This window comes from Mauremys reevesii, linkage group 6 (genome assembly GCF_016161935.1).
Source record: "Mauremys reevesii isolate NIE-2019 linkage group 6, ASM1616193v1, whole genome shotgun sequence".
Classification (NCBI taxonomy): domain Eukaryota; kingdom Metazoa; phylum Chordata; order Testudines; family Geoemydidae; genus Mauremys; species Mauremys reevesii.
In genome coordinates, this window is record NC_052628.1 from 59,581,275 (window position 1) to 59,601,890 (window position 20,616).

At 42.3% G+C, this 20,616-nt stretch overlaps 1 protein-coding gene across 6 annotated transcripts in view; it reads left to right on the top strand.

Annotated features, from left to right (window-relative positions):
- The first annotated feature begins 328 nt into the window (after window positions 1–328).
- The window catches only part of RGMB (repulsive guidance molecule BMP co-receptor b), a 28,888-nt gene continuing 8,600 nt past the window's right edge, over window positions 329–20,616 (top strand). For 2 of the 6 annotated variants that reach the window (XM_039544970.1, XM_039544965.1), the window contains exons 1-4: window positions 329–452; window positions 1,356–1,450; window positions 4,985–5,205; window positions 10,174–10,682. In XM_039544970.1, the coding sequence (XP_039400904.1) occupies window positions 1,446–1,450; window positions 4,985–5,205; window positions 10,174–10,682 (735 nt within the window). In that variant the 5' untranslated portion in view covers window positions 329–452; window positions 1,356–1,445. Of the gene's footprint in view, window positions 453–780; window positions 827–849; window positions 982–1,355; window positions 1,451–3,958; window positions 4,062–4,984; window positions 5,206–10,173; window positions 10,683–20,616 lie in introns of those variants that run through there. The other 4 variants (XM_039544968.1, XM_039544969.1, XM_039544966.1 and 1 more) reach the window with 4 other exon arrangements.

A 20,616-nucleotide genomic window follows, 5' to 3' on the forward strand; every position in this document is an offset into this window, starting at 1 on the left:
GTGCAGGTACATTCCAGAGGTTGCAGGAGTCTGCGGATTTGAGGAGGTGGAGAAACTGTGCTACTGCTCCAGTGTCCCTTGGAGGGGGAGCAGTTTCCCAAGCGGGAGAAGGGAATTATTCTGCTCGCTTCCCCCTCCCCCCCAATTTGTTTTCTATAGGTGGCGGAAAGATCACGCTGTCATTAAAGGCACATCCCCTCCCTTTGTGCCGGTGCCAGGAAGGGAGAGACAGATAAACAGTCACTCCGCGGTGGTGGGGGAGTTCATTGGCGCCCCAGATGAAGCCGATCGCTCGCGGAGGTGTCATTATGAGTCCTACCTTCCAAGGGGAAAGGGGCTGCTCCGTTGTCCCTGCCCTCTCGCTCTGCGAAAGAGCTGAATGACGCGCTGTGCTCTTGCTATTATTGTTCCAGCTGGCAAGAGTCAGGGATGAAGACACGGGGATGTTTGTGGTGAGTTGTTTGTTTTGTTTTGGAGTCAGAGCTCGGCGTTTTGTGTGTGTTGTCAATCCACCTGTCTTTAGTTTTCGAAGGAGCCATATGTGAGGAAGGAAAACATGCTAAACAATCCAGCCGGACATCTGAAATCACTTACATGTTTGCAAATTACAAATTGCATCTGATAAAATAAACACCTCTTGCTCTACATTGTTTCCAACTGATGTAACCCTGGAGTGTTTCAAGAATACTATATAGGTCTGCAGCAGGGGTCTACGTAGGTTTCACTTTTTAGCTGACGACAAGAACAACGAAGGGTCAGTTATTAGCATTTAGAGGAAGAAAGGGCACAAGATCCAGGGAACTTGCTCCGAAGGATCCAAAAGCCAGTAGGTGTGTGTGTGAGAGAGAGTGTGTTTCTGTGCTCCAGGCAGTGCTGGGCTTCATTTCAGGAAGCCCTATAGGAGCCCTAAAGAAGGAAGAAGTGGCTGGTGTGCTTCCTTTTTTGCATTGACAGTTTCATGGCAGCTAAATGCAAACTCAGGTGCGTTAGGAAAACCAAAGTGTAACCGATGGCAGTAATTGCATTGCCTGGAAGGGGGACGGGGGAGCTCTAAACATTTTAGATAGAGATTGCAAAGGTTTTAAAGCTTTCTTGGGAGTTTCTGGCTAATGAGAGGTTAATTTTGTTTCGGAGGGAAGCTTGTGCTGGTTTTCTGCGAGAAATGGGCAGGAAGAGCATTACCTCCCCGGTTCTGGCAGGCGGTTTCCAAATGCTTTCTGCACCTGCTATGTTCAGGCTTTAGTCAGTATTTGCAAAGTCCAGGACCACGTCAATATAGTGTCTAGGTCCAAGCAATGAACGCTTCCTAGGCCTTCCGAAGACGGACATAACGTTTTTAATTATCTAATATACAGGTCTTAATTTGCAAAGTATCCCGTCCTCTAGGAGAACAGGATGCAGCGTTGACTCCACCGATCCGCGCAACACCCTCCTAAGGGTTAAATATGATGTAAGTACAAAAATATTTAGAAGTCGATTTATTAAGTACTTATTGCTGATGCTTCTACCTTCGTTACACAGGCAAATAAAAATAGCGGGGAATATAATGAAGTGTTTTGCAAATTGAAACCCCAGGTTTGATTCCCAGCTAGTCTTCCTCCACACACACCAATGTAATAAGCAGACCATGAGGATATTCCTGTTGTATTTCTGGAAACGGAGATTATAGCAACAGGGGAACGGTTAAGGCATCACAGATGCCCTTTTGGAAAATAAACCACAGCTTGTTTAAAATGCAGTAATGCTTCTTGCATGGGGTTGACTTTTAACCAGTTACATGTTCATTTAATTTATCTTTTTTTGCTGGGTCACTGCTTGTTTTGCTATTTGTTTCCTTTTTTTCCTCGGGGTAAAAGAAAGCGAGAAAGAAACGTCCGAGCCTTTTAAAAATCTTGACTTATTTTCTTGTTTTACATTTTCAACTCAGAGCTGGGACCCTCGTTTTGGTGAGCTGTACTTTCATGGGTTGTAATATTAAATGTAAACCTCAAATCCATGCAGACAAATCTGGGACTATTTATAAAAATAAAAAGTTTGTATGGATTTCAATTAATTAGTAATTGACTTTCATTCTGAAGCACAGCGCACACTAACGATGACCTTTCCATGCCAATATCACAGCTAATTTAGTTCCCAGTCTGAAGTGTCAGGATATTATCTCGCAGTGTAACTGTAAAAAGTAACACCGTCTGCTGGAAGGCTATAGATTTTTATAATACTAAACACGCAAATACTAGGCATCTGAATATCAGGCTTGACAACATTTACAATTGAACAATAAAGCACCTCAGATCAAAAATGTAGTTTCTCCTTTCAGTGAACAGTTATATTTCATGACCCAAATATTTGGAATAACTCAAGAGCGCCCTCTATTGTCAAAGAGCCGCTCATAGAACAGAACATACGAGCTCAGCGAAAGAATTGGAACAAAACCAGAAGTCCTCATAGGCAAAGCCTCCCACTGACTTCAATGAGAATGTTTCAGTGGGGATTTCAGAATCTGATTGTAGCCCGATAAATAACTTAAGAAAAAACCTACATTAAAACGGCAACTCACAAAAGTCAATGCAAGCAAGAAAACCAAGTCACTGAGTTTTCTTGGCGCAGAACTCTACAGAACTAGCCTTCAATTTTTCTTTAATGGGTCACCAAATGGGAAAAGTTAAGGATGGAGTGAAAGATCTATCTTTGAAATTCGTGATTTTAGTCCACTTAAGTCGCATGTTTTGTTAATTTTTTTAACTAAAAAGAAAATCGCAAAGCATAATTTTGTATATCATCTGATATGACAATTGCTCCAAAGGCAATGGTTAATGTCCGACTTGTGTCTAGAACAAATCATTCCTATGTACAATACTGGTGCCACTCTGATGATATTGTAAATGCAAAATGCAAGATTTGAATTGTGCCTTGGGGTAATCAGATCTTTGTCATGGCCACTCAGGATATAGCCGATAAAGGACACTGTAAATATATTTAGTTTAATATATAATTAGGATCCCTTGATAAAAGTTAACTATGGCAGTCTTCGTAATTCATTGCAAATAGACATGGAAAATTACTATACTTACACGGTAGTTTGTACAGACATAGCTTTTATTTATATATGTGAAAACAGACAGATTAGTCCAAGAAATGACTGTTTCTCAACTTTTTTATTATTTTCTTTTTTCGTGTTTCCTAATGCCTGTGGTTGGGGTGGAGATATGGGGAGGGGGCCATGGCCAAATTTCAGTACAACTTAACAAAGAAAAGGAGGTGAGGGAATTGGTGTGGAGCCGATCACTGCAAAGTTCAGACCAAACACCCAGGGGTGCTGGAACAATTTTTATAGTGGGGGCGGGGGGCTGAAAGCCACTGGAAAAAAAAACTATAAACCCTGTATATTGTAGAAACCACTTCAAGCCAGGGGATGCAGCAGCACCCCTAGTTAGAGCACCTATGCAAACATCCTTCATTAAATGAGGCCTATTGAATAGGCCCGCTATTTTTTTTAATCATAATTACCATTAAAAGCTCGAACAGTCATTACAAAACTCCCATTTTGCTCGGTATGCTAACTCCTCAACACAGAGCAGTTCTGGGAGAAAGAGAAGAGAAAGTGGATTCAAATGGTAAAGCAATTCATGAAGATTAGATTTCCACTTCACACCTACCGATAACAAAATCGGTCACAATTCCCCCCTGTAGTCTGTGTGTATTTCCCCTTCTTCCGTCTCCTTGTCTGAGTTTCCTCTAAGTAATCAGAGGCCTACTAGAGCGCATACGAGCCAGTCAGCAGTTCGCCTAGAGGCTACAGCAACTGCACGCAAATTAGCAGCGTTACAACGGTGAGATGCCTTAGTTCTTAGCGATGTCGCTAAATCTTAAATTCTCCTTAAATAACCAAGATGTTAAAATTCGCCCAGTCTAGAGTAAACTCGAAGTTCACGAATCCGACCTGTCTGTTTAACCACAGCGTGCGGATGCAAGGCGTCTGTCCCCCCAGGCCGATAAAGTGTTTCGATATTAACTTAAGGATAGAAAGTCACCGGAAACTAGCTACAGCCACGGACAAGAAGGTGAAGTCATTCCCTCGGGAGGAGTCCTCGGAGGCTCCATTGATACCCTCCGCAGCCAATCACAACCCCGGCACCGCTGCGCCTGCATTCAGATGAGGAACCCTGGCAAACCCAACGTTCCAAATGGGAATGCTCGGCGCAGGGGTCCCAGGGATGTAATTAGCTGCTGCGAAGATGAATACAGCTGAATCACATGATTTTGGAAGGCACTTCTTAGATGATACAAAGCAGAGCCGGCGAAATTCCTCATTTAGAGACTGCACTGAATCTGTATCCGTCGGAAAGCAGCATTTTGCGAGGCAGGGCTCCCAGCAAAAAGGGGGGGGGGGAAGGAAGGCAGAGCAGAGTGTCTAAGGGACCAGGTCTCTCAGCGGGAAGAAAGACAGTTGAGAAGGGAAGGGAGGTGCCTCAGCACAAGAAAACGACCCAGGCAAGGCGAGAGATCCCAGCACCCGAGCGGGAAACCAGCAGGAAAAAAGCTCTTTTCGCTCCCACGGGGGCTGCTGTGTGCTTCTTGAATCCACGGCAGGAAAACAATAAGCCCAGGAGGCGGAGAAAGCAGGGCGGGGACCCGCCAGCAAATCACCTCGGCCTCCTCCGCAGTCCGCCCAGCTCCCATCGGGCAGGAGGGGGCTTGGCGGAGGCGGGGCTCCTACGAGGCTCCCGTCGGGCTTGTTGGACGGGCTCGGCCAGCCAATGGGAGCCTGGCGGGCGGGGTGGGCGAGTGCGGAGCTGAGATTGATTGGCTGGCCGGGGCGCCGTGCGGGAGAGGCGCAGGCCGAGCCCGAGAGCTCCGCGCGTCCCGAGGGCGGGGGGCGAGCCTCACTCTTTGTGTTTGTGTCTCTCCCCGCAATGCCGCGCTGCCCGGCTGCGCCCGCTCCCGCCTGGCCTGCCGCCGGCCTCTCCCCGCCGTGGGGCTGAAGGAGGAAGAGGAGGAAGCGAGGAGGCCGGCTCGCCTGCCCATGCAGCAGCCCCGTCCCGCCGCCGCCGCCGCCGGAGTCCCGCAGACCTGCATGGACGGGCATGGGGAGAGCAGCACCTTCCTGCGCCGCCGCCGGGGCTGAGCAACGCCGCCGCCGGCTGCACCCGCCGCCGCTGGCCGCCCTGTTTCTCCTCTTCAACGTCGGGCTGCTGCTGCGCACAGGTACCGCCGCCGCGGCTTTCCCCGCGCAGCAGCGCTCGCTCCCTCGCCGCCTGGCCGGGCTGGCAGCCGGGCACGCCCCGTGCCTCGCCAGAGCCCCTGGCCGGGGCGGCGTTCGGATCGGGGGGCCCGTTACCTGTACCCCCGGCCTGCCGCTTTCTCTCGGGACCAGCCGTTACTGGGCTAGGATGGGGAGTCGCTCGTTTGTGGGGCGGGAGTCGCCTTAAAAGGGGAGCGAAGCCACTGCTTGATCGGCTTGTGGGGGAGTCTGACTGCTTCCCCCCAGGACATAAACCTTCGGGAAACCCCAGCTCCCCAACCTGTCTAGTGATCGTTAGAGGGAGGGGAGCGGTCTCCGTTTGGGGAAGGGGGGTGTTGTGTGAGCTTTAGGCCCATGGGGCTTTATTGCTCACTGCGGTGATGTTTACTGAAAGTCAGGGCTGAGATCAGGTTTCTCTTTCCACCACCACCGCCTCCTCCGTGGGGGGAGAGAGGGGGAACCTTGTGCTTTTCTTCTTTTCCCTGCAGCCGGAGTTGGGGGATGGTCAAATTCATTTTTAAAATTTCTAAAATCGCCCCTTAATACTGATTAGTAGTTTCATGGTGTGTTGCCCTTCTCTAGTAAAACTTGATCAGCCTGGTTAGTCTGTTTGGGTCTGTAGGGTTAATGCCCATCAGCTGTGCGCCATCCATCACATTTGTGATGTACAGCTTTCTTCAGGGTTTATGTTTCTTCTAAAATATTTCTTTGGGGAGTTGCATTCCTCTGCTGAGAAATGTTCTCATGTTTGGAGTAAAGGAGGAGGGAAAGTAAAGTTTAAAATGAGTTTTTAACAGGATTGTCTCCTAAATGTGAAATGGCTTATTAAGATATAAAAAACAAGATTTTCAGTTGTTAATGGGAAGAAACATGGTTTAAAGCTGTACATTGACTATAGATAAGAGACTATACCTGCAGCCTGTTGCAAGAAGGTGTTGTGGAAACATGCACATTGTGTAAGAGATTCAGAAAAATAAATGTCACTGAATCTGTCTTTGTTCCCTAAAATACACACTCATATTAATGAATTGAAATTATAGAATTTTTATTACTGTATTAGGGTTAGCAAAACAAAGAAATTAAAGATCAGCCCTGTAAAGAGGGCCCTAGAGTGACAATCCTTAAGAAGCAGACATCTGTATTTGAAATCTTCTTTGGATTAAGAAGTTTTTAGAATTCATATGTAGAGGAGAACTTAATCTTTTTTCCCACTGTGTAGGTGGAGAAGCTGCTTTAATGATGATCAGAAAAAAAATTAGAAAGCCATGTATGGTGGCTTTTAAATTGTTCCAGTATTGTTTTTTAAATCATTTTAGAGAACATGGCAAACTCTTTATCAGATCTCTTAAGATATTTCTTGGAGACATTCCTGGTGTATCTCACTATTTGTGATAAAATTATATTACCTATTTTTAGATACCTAAATATTTCTGTGCTAGAGTGATGGGCAAAGTTATATGTCCTGTTCATTTGAACTGTCCATTAGATAATGCAGAGTGAAAAGCCAGCCATATTCTACTAATATTTTAGCAAAAGTCCCAGTAAATAACTGGATGCTATGTAGAAGACAGTGATAAAATTCATCTATTTACTAGTCCACCAGTGGTTAACTGGTGAAATTTAGCTGAGAAGTTAGTTCTATTTTGTTACAAGAACTACTTGCTTATCTTAAGAAAAGTTGGAAAATGTAACATTCCAAAAAGCATCCTCATTAAAGTCCATATCGTTTTCAACCAGAAATTTGCTAGTGATCATTCATTTTTGTGAAAGAATGTTCTCTTTAGCTAGTAATTCTTCCAAAATATCTATAATTTTAGTTGAATTATTCACATGCACAAGTGTTTGCAGGACAACATCCTTCAGTTTTAATAAAATCACTTGCTTACTGTACCTCCTGGCAGTGATGATCCTCTCCAAGCAAAGCTTTTGAAATGAAATGGTTTCTGCATATTTCACGGTGCTTAGCCAAGTGTAGTTTTGCAGATGGGCGACATATGCTTTTATTACTGCTCCCATGTCACTTGCCTCATCACCATTATAGTTTACCTTACATTAATAACACTTCTGTGATGCATGTTCTTATAGCAATAAGAATGTATAAAATGTGTATATTGATACTTTTTAAAATCTGCATTGTCTTGGCATTATGATGAGGTTCACCAATAACAGGCGAAGTGTGCACTGTCGTCATAAATTCATGAATACTAGATATTTCTGGGTGTACGAGAGTTATAAAGGAGGGTCATCATAGGTTAGGAGATGAAACTAATAATCCCATTTTCTTTCCCCTCTCCCTTTTGAATATCAGGTAACAAATAGAGTTAAAATTACTAGTGGGCTTGCTTTCTTCCCCACCACCTTGTGTGTTGTATGTAGTTTAAGAACACTTTTTAATCAGAATTTTGAAGACCACTAACCCCCGCTCATGCTGAAGCCAAGGGAAACAAGCAAAAAGTGAGAATAGGTATAAAGAAGGTTCGATGGGTAGGGAAAGGCTATTTAAAATGGTATTGTATTTTTGCCTTTTCTCCCCCGCTCCCCTGAGCATGCACATATTATTTTCATAAATACTTCCACACTCCACTTAATCCTCATATTTTATGATTTTGTAATTTCAAACAAATTTATACACAGCAGAATTTTATAGCTCATAAAAAGAACAAATAGCCAGAACATATTTTTAATGGAAGCTGTTGGTGCTTGGACAGCTAGCTATTGTGTGAAGTCCTAAACTATACATTACTAAGTTCCTTTAGCCATAATGGTTGTCTTCAGTTCTTTGCCTCCTTTCCAGTGTAAATATGATTTTTGAAACTCTTCTTTCTCTGGAGTAGAGTTTAAAGTAGTGCATGGGTAGTAGTGGGACAACTCAGGGATTTTTCTAGTTCGAATTAGAAGAAACATACCTTTTATTTTATTTTAAATTTTTAAAACTCTTAATACTGTAGAGTAGAGGTAAGTTTTTAATATACTGGAGTGTAGGGTATTTAAACTAACATTGCCAGTTTTTTTAATAGGAAATGTATCCAGATCCACACTCCAGAATTGGAAGGAAATTTATTTTTTGGTGTAAGGAAGGTGGAATAATATTTCAGATGTTTCTTCTTAAGTTTCCCAAGACAGGAATGTTAGCTTATGAAAAGCTTCAGTGTTCATTAAAAGCATTTTCATCTTGAAAGCACTTATACCTTCTTGCTAAAATTTGGTGGCAGGTAGGAGTATCTAAATAGTGGATATAAGCCTATAGCTCTTTGTTTTTTAACAAGATGCATAACACAGTATTCAGTAAAAGATTACCAAAAACTGGGTAACCTATAGAATATCAATAAGTATTAATCTAACTTTTCCCGTTCCTTACACCCTTCCCTCCTCCAGGATGTTAGGTGAATAAACAGACATTTTTCGCTTGGTTTTTTTTTCTCTAAATTATAGTGTGTTGATTCTTCCTAGATTGTGAATTCTTTAGGGCAGAGATTATGGTCACAGTGCTTAGTATGCTATAGATGACACCAGAATAGAAAAATAAAATAGTATGTAGATTACTAAAGTAAAGCTCCCGACGTAACATTTTTAAGATAGATCTATGTGTAGCCAGGTAAGTGTTGCACCAAAGATGTCTCTCTTGAAAGTGGGTTTCCAGTTAGTGGACACAAGGTATTCAAGTGGAATATCTATTTGCTTTTCTTGCCCAAGTCCTCTTCACCTGGCATTGAATAGCTGATTAAGTCCCCCACTCAGTGCAATTCTAAAAATAGGTATTATAAGAATGTTCCAGTTCATTGCTTCCAGTAAATGTGGTTGGATGTTTTCTGCAGTACAATATGGTATATATTATATACAGAACCAGGTCTTCTGCTTCTAATTGCAATGAAAGCTGTCTGCATTCATACCTCCTTCGGTACTACATGCAGTTCTTTGTCTTGTTTTCCCCTCCCCCGTGAGTTGTTCTGTGATAAGTGTTGTGTGCCGAGTAAAGTTAGAGGATTCGAAAGCAAGACATTAAGGGCTGAATGGGCAGGGAAAGGGAGGGTTAGGGGAAGCAGTTACTTGCCTGGATTGTAGTTATACTTCCTCTCCAGAAGCCAGGTGACCATGGCATTGTGTGAAAGTAGTCTGTTCTTTATAAGAACTAAAGTGTAAGTCTGCCACCTGCATTTCATGATCTGCCTCTGTTTCTTTCCCCACACACGCCCTCCGTATCCCAGGTAATAAAGTGCTATTGCAATGCTTGTTTTCCACAGTTGACAAACCCTTACCTGTAGTTTTAAAGTATAGTGTAAAGGGTTTTTTCATTTGTATAAAGAAAATGACTGATGAAACACTAGCTATGGCAGTGCCCAAGAATGAAAGTACATTGAGTTTTATGGCCTGCATTTTTTCCCCTTCTTGAAGAGTGTGTAACTGTGATCTCTGCACCACGTGGGTCATTTCCTGCAGTAGAAGGCTTAATCTGTACATTTAAATTTATGGCAAAATCTCCTCTCTTCTCAGGAATATGATTTACCAAAAAACTAAAACCTTTAACTAACTTGTCATGAAAAACATTAGAAGATTAATGGAGATATAGTTTATTGACTAACTGATTAATTTAAGCATGGGTTTGCAATATCATCTTGGTATAATATGGAGAAGAAACACTGGGTTTGTATTTGGCAGGATATAATTTTTTAAATCAACCACCTGCCATTGTTTTCATGGAAACTAAGTCTCCTGTGGGTCACTTGAGCCTTTTGGGAGAGGCAATCTATATTGCTACTTAGTTTTTTAAACTTTTTTCTTTTAAGCAATATGGCAGGAAATTTCCCAATGAGAGAAATTATCTGCTGAGTAACCTTCAGGCTACTGTCTGTAGTGTTCAGGAGGGGGAAATGAACTGTGCTCTAAAATGTTTCTCTCTCTCTCCCCCCCCCCCCTTTTATTCCTGTGCTTAGGTGACTGCCAGCTGCAAACACCATGTCGAATCCAAAAGTGCACCACAGACTTTGTGTCATTAACTTCGCATCTAAACTCTGCTCTTGATGGCTTTGATTTGGAGTTCTGCAAAGCCCTGCGGGCATATTCTGCCTGCACCTATCGCAATTCCAAAGTCTGTCGTGGAAACCTAGTTTATCATTCTGCTGTGCTAGGGATCAGCGACCTCATGAGCCAGAGAAACTGCTCCAAGGATGGGCCAACATCTTCTACTAACCCTGAAGTTACCCACGACCCCTGTAATTACAGTGGCCGCATAGGAGCCAGAGAACTTCGGGGAGGGGAGCAAACCCCTCCTACTTACCTCTTTTGTGGTTTGTTTGGTGATCCTCACCTTAGGACTTTTAAGGATCACTTTCAGACATGCAAAGTGGAAGGTGCCTGGCCTCTCATAGACAATAACTACTTATCAGTGCAAGTGACGAATGTGCCTCTAGTGCCAGGATCCAGTGCTACTGCTACAAATAAGGTATGGATTGTTCTCTCTTTTCTCTCTTGCCCACCACTCCCCTCAGTGTTAAGTGGAACTTGAAGCTTGAAGCAAAGATAAAAAATACAACACAGACTAAACTATTTATTACTCCTACTTTTAGACTGATGGAGTCATGGTGTTTTGTGCAGTAGCTTTTTGATGCATGGATGACTGGGCTTTGCTCCAGAAAGCCTCTCTAAGCAAAAGGGCCATTTTTTTTATTTTTATTTTTTTTTAAGTGGAGGAACCACTCTCACCTCATAAAAAATGTTTGAGATTAGAGATTAATACTTAAATTAGCTATGGGTGAAACTGGATGTAAATTGCAATTCTTTGAGGCATAGGCAGGGGGTGACTGTTCTAGCTGCTTTGCTTTAATCTACAAAACTGCAAGATATGAAAGTGTTGTGGAACAGTACTGTCACACACACCCCCACCCACTCCTGACTGGTGCAAATGGAAAGGTACATAGGAATAGAGAGCTCTGAGCTGAGACGGGAGGAGGAAAAGGGGCTATAGAGTACATTTGAAAGGAGGAAGATGTGTAAAATGCAGCGGTCTTAAGAGAGACCAAATGGTAACTGAAATGGCCCAATGAATTCCATGAAAATTCAAGGAGCAGCACTTTGAAAATCTTACTTATCTGAACTTTATTACAAGAGACCCTTAAGACTGCTGTTGCTAAAGGTGGTGGAGTGGCATGGGGAAATATCTCTGCATTTGGTGGTGTGTTGTATTGCCAGTTTCACTGTTTTTGTTGATGGTGCATGGCCTGACTCCCAACCCAAAGAGGGTGCTTCTTACCAGTAACCAGAACAGAAAACTGAAAGGGAAACCAAGTGAACAGGCAGCAAGCAGGTGTGTGCCCAGGGAGGGATTGGCATGGGCATGTTCGATGTTGGTCTTAGATCATTCAAGGTAGCATAGGAGCAAAAATATCCTTTGTTTGTTTTGTTTTTTTAACTACAGAATAAACTGTTTAAATGGGGTGGTAGCTTTTTTTTCTGATATCTTTAGAAATTAATACCAAAAAAAAAAGCAAGCTGACTGTGTGCCTTTATTAGCACAGTGGTTCCTAATGGAAATGACATACAATGGTGGTACAATAACCATTTAAGGCACAAACTGGGGGAAAGTACCGTAATGTTTAAGCTCTGCTTACCCTGCCCAGATACCACCACCCACAGTCTAGTCCTGGGGTGTTCTCTTTGCAGTCACTGGGTATAGAACTAGATCAGGATCTGCAAATTTAACCCCAAGGCAACTATGCTGTAATTATAATAAATGAAGAGCAGCCTTGCTGTTCAGTTCTGTGATGGCATCCAGTGTTGACACTAATACAGGTAAGATGAAATCTCTGGGTTGAACAGTAGTGGAGTTATGTAAGAGGAACCAGTGCTGGACTGACAAAGCATCCCCAGTTCTGAATTTTTAGTAATGAACCCTCATGTCTAAGCACAAGCTGCATGCTCAAAGAAACCTTAAAAGATGCATACTTTCCATAATCTGCTTCTCAACATAGACTTGCAACTTTTTCTTCAAGAAAATGCTTACTGAAGCTGATTCCTTAAAGGCACTTAAACATAGGAATACAAGAAGGGAAAATATTTCAAAGAATACAAAATATTTTTTCATATTAAGTTTTGCTAGGCAGCTGTAGAAAACATCCTTGCAACAGGGAGATTCTCTCGGTAGGGATAGAAGAAAGCGAGAACACATAGGTGTGTATACAGCTGTGCGGATAGCCCAGGTGAAGTTTTGTGTTAAGATAACAAATGTGGAAGTAATGTAAGAGGGTAAATCTCAGTAACATGCTGGGGTAGAGGAACTTGTTCATTTCTAAGCATATGGTTTTTGTATTACTTCCAGTGTAAAGCCATATAAGCAGTATTCTCCCCCTGACCCCTAAGTCCTCTGGAGGAGTGCTGTTTGACGCTTTCTTTTTATAATGAGCATGTTAATGTTAAAACCTGACCTAAGAATTCACCTCAGCACCCACAGGGATGTTAAATATGCAGAGGCAGTTAGTAAGGGGGCTGCAAGTGATAGATGCTGTGCAATACGTGAGGTTTTTCTTTCTTTGCCAGGCAATCAAATTTTGATCAGAACACCTCTTTGTGGGAGTTGAAGGCTGTGTACCTACTGCACTGGAAGCATTGCAAGATATTTATGAACTAATGCATCTTTCTGAGCCCTAGATTTTTTTACAAAGCACAGACTCCTATAAGTGAGAGAAAAGGCCTCTTAAGTTATCTTGTCAGTGCAGGATTGATCGATCCCTACAATATATTTTCTATTGGCTTGTTCCATCTAGTTTCCAGTGAAGGAGCTTCTACCATTTTGTGGCAGAATTTACTCTCATCATAGTGGATATTACTTAGTTTAATTTTAAAACTAATTACTGGTGTTGCTGATTACTTAGATTTCAAAAATTCACTTTTAAATCTAACCTTTCACTACTTAGACTGTTTGCTGCATTTCTCTCAGCTTAGAGCATGAAATGAAAATAAGCTAGTCAGTTTCTCATCAGCCTTACTTTCAGGACTGCATATGCTAGCAGTCATGCAGTGTTTTGGATTGCAAACAGTCCAGAGGAATGTTGTGGGTTTTTAATAGAGAGAGATTCTTTTTCTCTCTCTGCTTTCAGTTTTGCAAAAGCTTATTTGCAACAACATTCTGAATTTTGGATCAAGTGCCAGCTGATAATGAACCGCTTGACCCATTCCACGGGGAAACCAATGGAATGGATGCTCACCTTGCAGTTTCCTCTGCATGCTTTTCTCGAGAGGGGAGGGGTTTGGGGCATTACATAGGATTAGGATGGATCAAGGGCGATGATTGGTCTATTTGATAGATTCTACCTGTACTCCCCCTTGGTAGCATGGCTCCCTCAAGAGCCATACAGTTACTGGTTGCGTCCACTTAACCTCGCTTTCCCTCCACCTTGACAGGCAGGTAGGGGGATGTGTGGCTTGATGAGCCATAGCTAGCTTACAGATTTATTCTGGGAAATCTCCTGCAGTTTAGGTGCCTATGGCATGTATAATGCTTTGCTTCCTCTTTCCCCACCCCCAAACCCTAACTGTAACACAGGGAGAAAGAACCTGCTGGGGTGGCATTTTTGCCATTTTTTAATTTGGGGGGACTCCCCCTGCTTTTCTTGCCCCCCACTTCTCCTCTGTGGCATGAATAAACGAGAGCATGGGGCTCACTGTTCCTGTCATTCCCTACATGAAGGCTGTTTCCCAAGGGTGGAAGGAGGGTGCTTAGACACTTGGTGCTGTTGGCAGTTTCAGTTTTGTAGGTGTTTACATATTCTTGCTTTTCATGATGCAGACCGCAAGGAAACCTTTTTCTTCAGAATTAACTAAATTAGAGGCATTGCATAGTCTGTAGCCAAGATGGGAATAGTTGGGACTTGTAACTTTGCTTTTTTTCATACCTAGTTTTTATTTATACTGTGACCATCAGTGTGGGAACCCAGTGCCTTTCAGCTGGAGGAGGAAGGCTAGTCCAGTGGGCTAGGGTACTAGCCTAGGACTCAGACTTGGGCTCAAGACCCTGCTTCACTATGGACTTCCTGTGTGACCTTGGGCATGTCACTTAGCCTCTCTGTATCTGTTCCCCATCTGTAAAATGTGTATAAATAGTACTTCCCTCCCTCACAAAGGGCAGGGCGCATAAATATATTAAAGATTGTGGGAGCCTTATAAGTACCTTGAAGGAAGACTCTACTCTTTTATAGTGATTTTTTTTTTTTTAATTCTAGGGGAGGAAATGTTTACTTACCACATCCTTTCAGCGAGTGGTCTAGATGCCAGTAATGCATTTACTCTCTTCTCACCAATACTTTGTCTCCAAGCCCTGCTGATTAGCAGAAGAGAATGGTGTAGAAGCACAGTCCCATCTGTGTTCCTACATGGGAAACTTTCTTCTGATGTAGCAGTGATTAGGAACTGACAAGGACTGTTCTCTCTAGTTTGGGTGGGTGGGGAGGGGAAGGCTAGTGGTAGAGAAGGGGAGGAGAGTGGGCAGTGGGGGAACACAGAGCTTTTACTACAGTAGGCACAGTTAAAAGCCTTAGGTGATTGCAAATACAAAGGATCTCGATCAGTTGCATTAGAAGTATAGTGAAACATTGATAAGTTAAGTGGTCTGTCTTCTTGCTAAAATCCTTTCATATATTTTGCAGTCTGGCTTCTGTTTTGCAGGAAGAGCTTTCATTGTACTGAACTTGCTCTGCTACTCCCCTTTGAATAATTAACTAGAATGAGAACATCTTCTTATCATCATCATTCTATTGTCATTCTAAGGACCATGAGATTGTCAGCCATGTAAAATGATATTGACCTTTGTATGCTTCTTGCAGTGGTGCTAGTGTCGGAAGTCAGGATGAACTCAGTTTTAATTTTCAGAAAGGGTAAAACTTGCCTCTGTAGAGTGAAATATCTAGGAGTAGTGTGTGTTTTAAAAAAAAAAAAACAAAAAAAAAACAACCAACAACAACTTGTTGGAGCTGATAACTCCAACTTGATCTTGTATAATTGCCAACAAAGCAAATCTCTTTAAGAGGGGAAATAGTGTGCAAACTAAGGGTTAAAAATGAAGGGTCTGAGGCATCCTGCCTGTGCAAGTAATTAGAGCAGTCAGGCATGCAAACTGGGTAGTAACCTGGGCAAATGGCTTGTTAGGCACCAAACATCCATTTGTGTGTGCACTTAGCCAAGTCTCACATGCAGTCACCAGAGCAACTTTCATGCAACCCTGGGCCTCTGACTTTTGGAAAGGTTTTTGTTAATTTACTTAAGATCAAGAGCTCCATCCTGAGTGAAAAGAAGTTCCTGTGTATGTCTATGCTAAAATGAGTATGCTGGCTCTTTAAAATCTAGCTGAATCCTTGCTTGTGAAGGGTCAGATTGGCAGCTCTGCTTGAGACTGAAGTCATCTGTTTACCTTCAAACAGGTAAAGCACAGGCTTTGGCAGTGAAAGGTTATTTCTTCCTAGTACCCTCTCAAATGTGCTTCAACGTGAACCTAGAAGAGCCATCTCTAGTGTTGAATAATCTCTGCTCATTCAGTCTTTTTTTTTTTTTTTTCCCTTTTCGGTTATTTGTCTTTGCACGCGGGGAGGGAGGGATATCTAGGGAGAAAATGTACTGGTGAGTTCCCAGCTCCCACACTACCCTTCCACTCCTAAGGAATTGACATTGTCCTGGAGCCCTGTTTGAGGGACCCCTGGCTTTCAGCTATGATAACTAAGCGACTGCCAGCTCACAGCATGGAGTGTGAGCAAGAAAGCCATTAAAAATGAATGTCTAACTTCTTGAAGGTCCCATAGAAGTACATATTAAGGATCAGTTTGAGAAGGGTGTGTGGCAAAAGTTGGAAGTTAGTTATGGGAGAAGAAGGCAGATGTGGTACTGAGGCTGGCTTTGTGAGCAGGAGCAGAAGCAAAAGAGAATCTTTCATTGTGCTAAGAGCAGTTGCATGTTTCCTAGCCAGTTATTATATATAACATAGAAAAATGGAATTTCACAAGGAAGGAACATCTCATACTGAGTTAGCAGTGAGGTCAAGAGATCTCATCACCAAACTTACTGAGTACTTCTGTCAACATTATCAGCCTTCAGGGTTTCCCTTACTAAGTGGCTTTTCTTGTCTTTTCCCTCACTGAGCTGTGCTTTATTATTGTTCATGAATATTGTGCTCCTTGCATCATTTCTATTTCTGAGGGGATAAAACTGAAGCATTTGGTGTTGAGGATGTGTGGAAAGTGCACAAAGAACAGCATTTATTTATTTTTTTCAAAATGATATGGGTGGGGGGTAGAAAAGGTAGGTCAGTCTAACTTGGAGCCTGCTAATCTTGACCATGTTACTTGATTTTGCTTAATACTGCTTTAGAATATAAAATTGCTGTACTGGGTTAGATCAGTGGTTCATTTAGCTCAGTGTCCTGTCTCGACATTGGCCATTACCAGAGCTTCAGAGGGAGTGTACTGAGCAGGTCAGCTTTCTTGGCCTCCTGTCTTCTGGTAGTCAGAACTCCCTAGACATGGAAGCTATGAAAACCTTTGAATCAGTTAACCCAAGTATCTAGTTTCGTGAGGTCCTTTGCTGAAATGCTAGTTCTGTAACTTCTTAAACCAGTGTTTGATGAATTACCCCAGTGCAGTGGTTCCCAAACTGGGGTTTGTAAACCCCTGGGCGTTCATGAAATGTTACAGGGGGTTCTCAGGGAAAAATTCCCTGATAGGGACAACTCTGTCCACCAGGGACCCCGGGCAGCATGGGGCCAGCAGCCCGGAGCGCCTGGACTTCCAAGAGCTAAGCAGATCAAAGCAAGCATGTCTATCACACTGAGGAGATTTAAACTTCAAGACTCCTTATAAGTAATGGAAAGGGAGGTGGATCTTTTTTGCTGTTTTTAAAATTAAATGGGCAGTCAGTATTGTTTTTTAAATTATTATGAAGAACAAGTTTAAGCTTTGTTGTAACGTGCATTGTTTGCCTGGACTGCTCAAAACATGAATGCTTGTGTAGGAGGAACTCTTTGAGTTGGCTTCTTAAATACCTTCATGCTGTTTCACATCTGAGGGCTAGTCTACACTTACCTACCGGGCCGACGCGGTGAGTTCGACTTCTCGGAGTTCGAACTATCGCGTCTAATCTGGACGTGATAGTTCGAACTCCCCGTGCGCTCCGGTCGACTCCGGTACTCCACCACTGCAAACGGCGGTGGCGGAGTCGACCTTGGAGCCGCGGACTTCGATCCCGCGGTGTCTGGACAGGTAAGTAGTTCGAACTAGGGTACTTCGAGTTCAGCTACGCTATTCATGTAGCTGAACTTGCGTACCCTAGTTCGACCCCCGCCCTTAGTGTAGACCTGCCCTGATACTCCTTGATGAAACATAGGAACCTTGTCTTATAACAGGCTTATTCAAAGTGATACAAGCTACGAAAGTGAGATCTTGGAAGAGTGGTGCCATTTTCATAATGTAATGAAAATACTGTAATGAATAATAATAATAATTGTGTGTAATAAGCATGTCATAAAATAAATTTAATATTTCCAAGATCACTGCTTTTATAACTTATACTCAGGTAAAGGAGAAAATCCCTGGAAATATTCATTTTTAGGAGGGGGTTCGCGAGACTTGACATTTTAGTGAAAGGAGTTCACATGTTAAAGTTTGGGAACCACTGCCCCAGTGCATTAGTAGGACTACATTTCTCTTCACACATTGCTCCTACCCCAGTCTCTTTTCATGGACTGGAAAAGCACCATATTAAATCAAGATATTGCATTTCCTTCCAATTTTGCCAATAGATCATGCACTTCAAACTGCAGATTTAAACACTAATGATAAATCCTAATTCTAAGATGCAAGAAGCACAGATAGTGTTTTCTGCTGATTCAAACTGCATACTCGGCAGTCTGCCTGACTACGGAGCCTTTGCTAAGATACAGAGATACCTCAGGTAGATAGAACTGTTTCTGGATCACATTTATTTGCATGCCATCACTTGCCAAAGGGAACTCCTCTCTAGTAAAGTATACAGTATTTCTTATGGCACAAGGGTGATGCTACTTTCATGTTTTTAAATATAAATTTAAAATGCCTGCACCTTAGAATAATTGCATATGTTTCTTATTGCCGTAGCCTTTGTTCTTCCACATGTGTAACTGTCTCGTTACATATCTGAAATCCACTTGTAAGCTCTTCAAGGCAGGGGATCCTGTGACTTTATTTGTGATGGCAGGCATTTATTAATTCTTGTATTACAGTAGCATCTGGAGGCCTCAGTTGAGTTTCGAGCCAGTAGTAGGAGGTTGCATGCAAAGGTGTAGTGAGATACAATCCCTGCCTCAAAGAGCTTATGGTTTAAATAGGCAAAGGGTGGTGGGACAGGAACAGGCACAGAAAGATTAAGTGACTTGTCCAAATCACAGCAGGTCAGTGGCAAAACTGGCAATAGAACTTGGTCTCATGGCTCCCACTGTGATTTTTAATTCTGTAAATAGTTTGGACTATTCTATAGCAATATCTAAATTCAAAATGAAGAGGGTTTGGCCTGATCTCATACAGCTTGTGCAGGCAAAATCTTTGACTTCTGTAGTGGTTTTGCCTGCAGTAGCCATAGAAGATTGGGCCCTTAATGTTACATTCTGATATGGGAGCTGGGTTGTACTTAATATCTCTTCCTTGTTCTTGTGGGTGGGGACGATCACAAGGAATGAAATATTGAAAGTGAATGAGCAGAGCCAGAGTAGTTTGGAGGGAGGGAGGGAGAAATGTTTAACAAAGGCATTGATGTTTTAAATGCACAGCAATGCAATCCATCAATAATAAATGGTGTGGTATAGTGCAAATGTGCCAAATTGAGTTATTGCAGTATATGGATTAGTTCATAGAAATAAGTAAGCAATACAGATGTGTTGAGGTTCACTCTTTCAGAGACTAAAAAGTTTCAAAGGACACCAGGAGAAGAGTGTGTGTGGTTTTGCGTATACGAAATGTGCTGTTTCTATAACTCCTAAAGAGGAGAGGTGAAGGGGAAATCTGGTGTTCTCAGTGATGAGATAGCAAATATGTAACAATATATTAGTCACATTGCTTAATGCACTCCTGGAAGGTGTTCTGATACTTTGGTAATGAGAGAGGTATAAGAATCTATATAGACTAGAAAACCAGATATTGGGGGAGAGAGGAAATGACTAGGAATTCCATGGAGGTGGCAAACAGTCATAGTAAGGGAAGGAGGTGGGTGTTTAAATGTTGGTACTTGAGGTCTTGATAGAGGAAAAAGAGGAATTAATATAAGCGTGTGAATACTACATATTGGTTTAAAAAAAAAAGTCTTAACACTTGTTTGGGCTAATAGCTTGCATGTCTCTTATGCACAAGGGAGGAGGTGATACAATACAAGCTGCAAAACCTCATGTATAAAGTAACTTTTTTTTGCATTTGGTGATGCAAGCTGAGGAGCTAACTGCACTAACGGTAAGATATTAAAAAAGCCCAGGTTCCAGCAGCAGTGCTGGCTCACTCATGTTGCACGTACTGTTTTACAATCTGCCATTAACATTCTCTCCCCCCCCCCCCCCAATTGGCCAAATTCTGCTCCCCCAATGTGCATAATTCCCTTTTCAAATTAATGTGACTTTAATTTATGAATCTGAGAAGAGAATTTAGTATGTTTAACATGACTGAGTCTGGGTCCTTAAGGAAGTGGAGCTCTTCAGTTATCTTTTGGGTTGAAAATGTAACTACACAATTATTTACTGCATTGAATTTCCCTGATATTTGTCATGTGCATGAAGCAGTCTCTTTGCTTCCCTGTGGTTTTGCACAGTTACTAGTACTTAAGAACATTTGAAGGCTGAATGCAAGAGAGTTAAAGTAAAGCCTAATAAGGAGCTGCAGTACTGGTAATCTTATTAAAATGTCTCCCTCTTGAAGGAGGAAGATTAAAATGTTAGCTCCTTGTTCCAGTTGTGGAAAATTCAAGTGTACACAGCTGTGGAACTCTGCAATGAAATAGCAGCACCAAACCACTCCAACTAAACTCTGATTCTAGTACCGTAGTTACATTATGGGGCTCATCTGGACTAGGATTGAAAGTATTTTTAAAATGTGTTGGCTAAAATGTTTTAGCTAACATGGATAAAAAGGTATATACTTTTATAAATAAGCCCACGGAGAAGCAGTAGCTGCTCTGTATTTGAGAACCCATAGAATCTTTCTGTATTTACAAGCAGCTTGGGAAAGTTCCACCTTCAAAAACTCAGCTCTTCGTGAGGGTTTTATGAAAAAGAATGTTTTTTAAAAAAAAAAAACTTGTGTTCAGCAAACTGAAAGTGGAGAGGATTTTGCTCATTCCAGAAACGCATTTGTCTTTCATATGAGGTCAAGCAGTGGAAAGTTTCA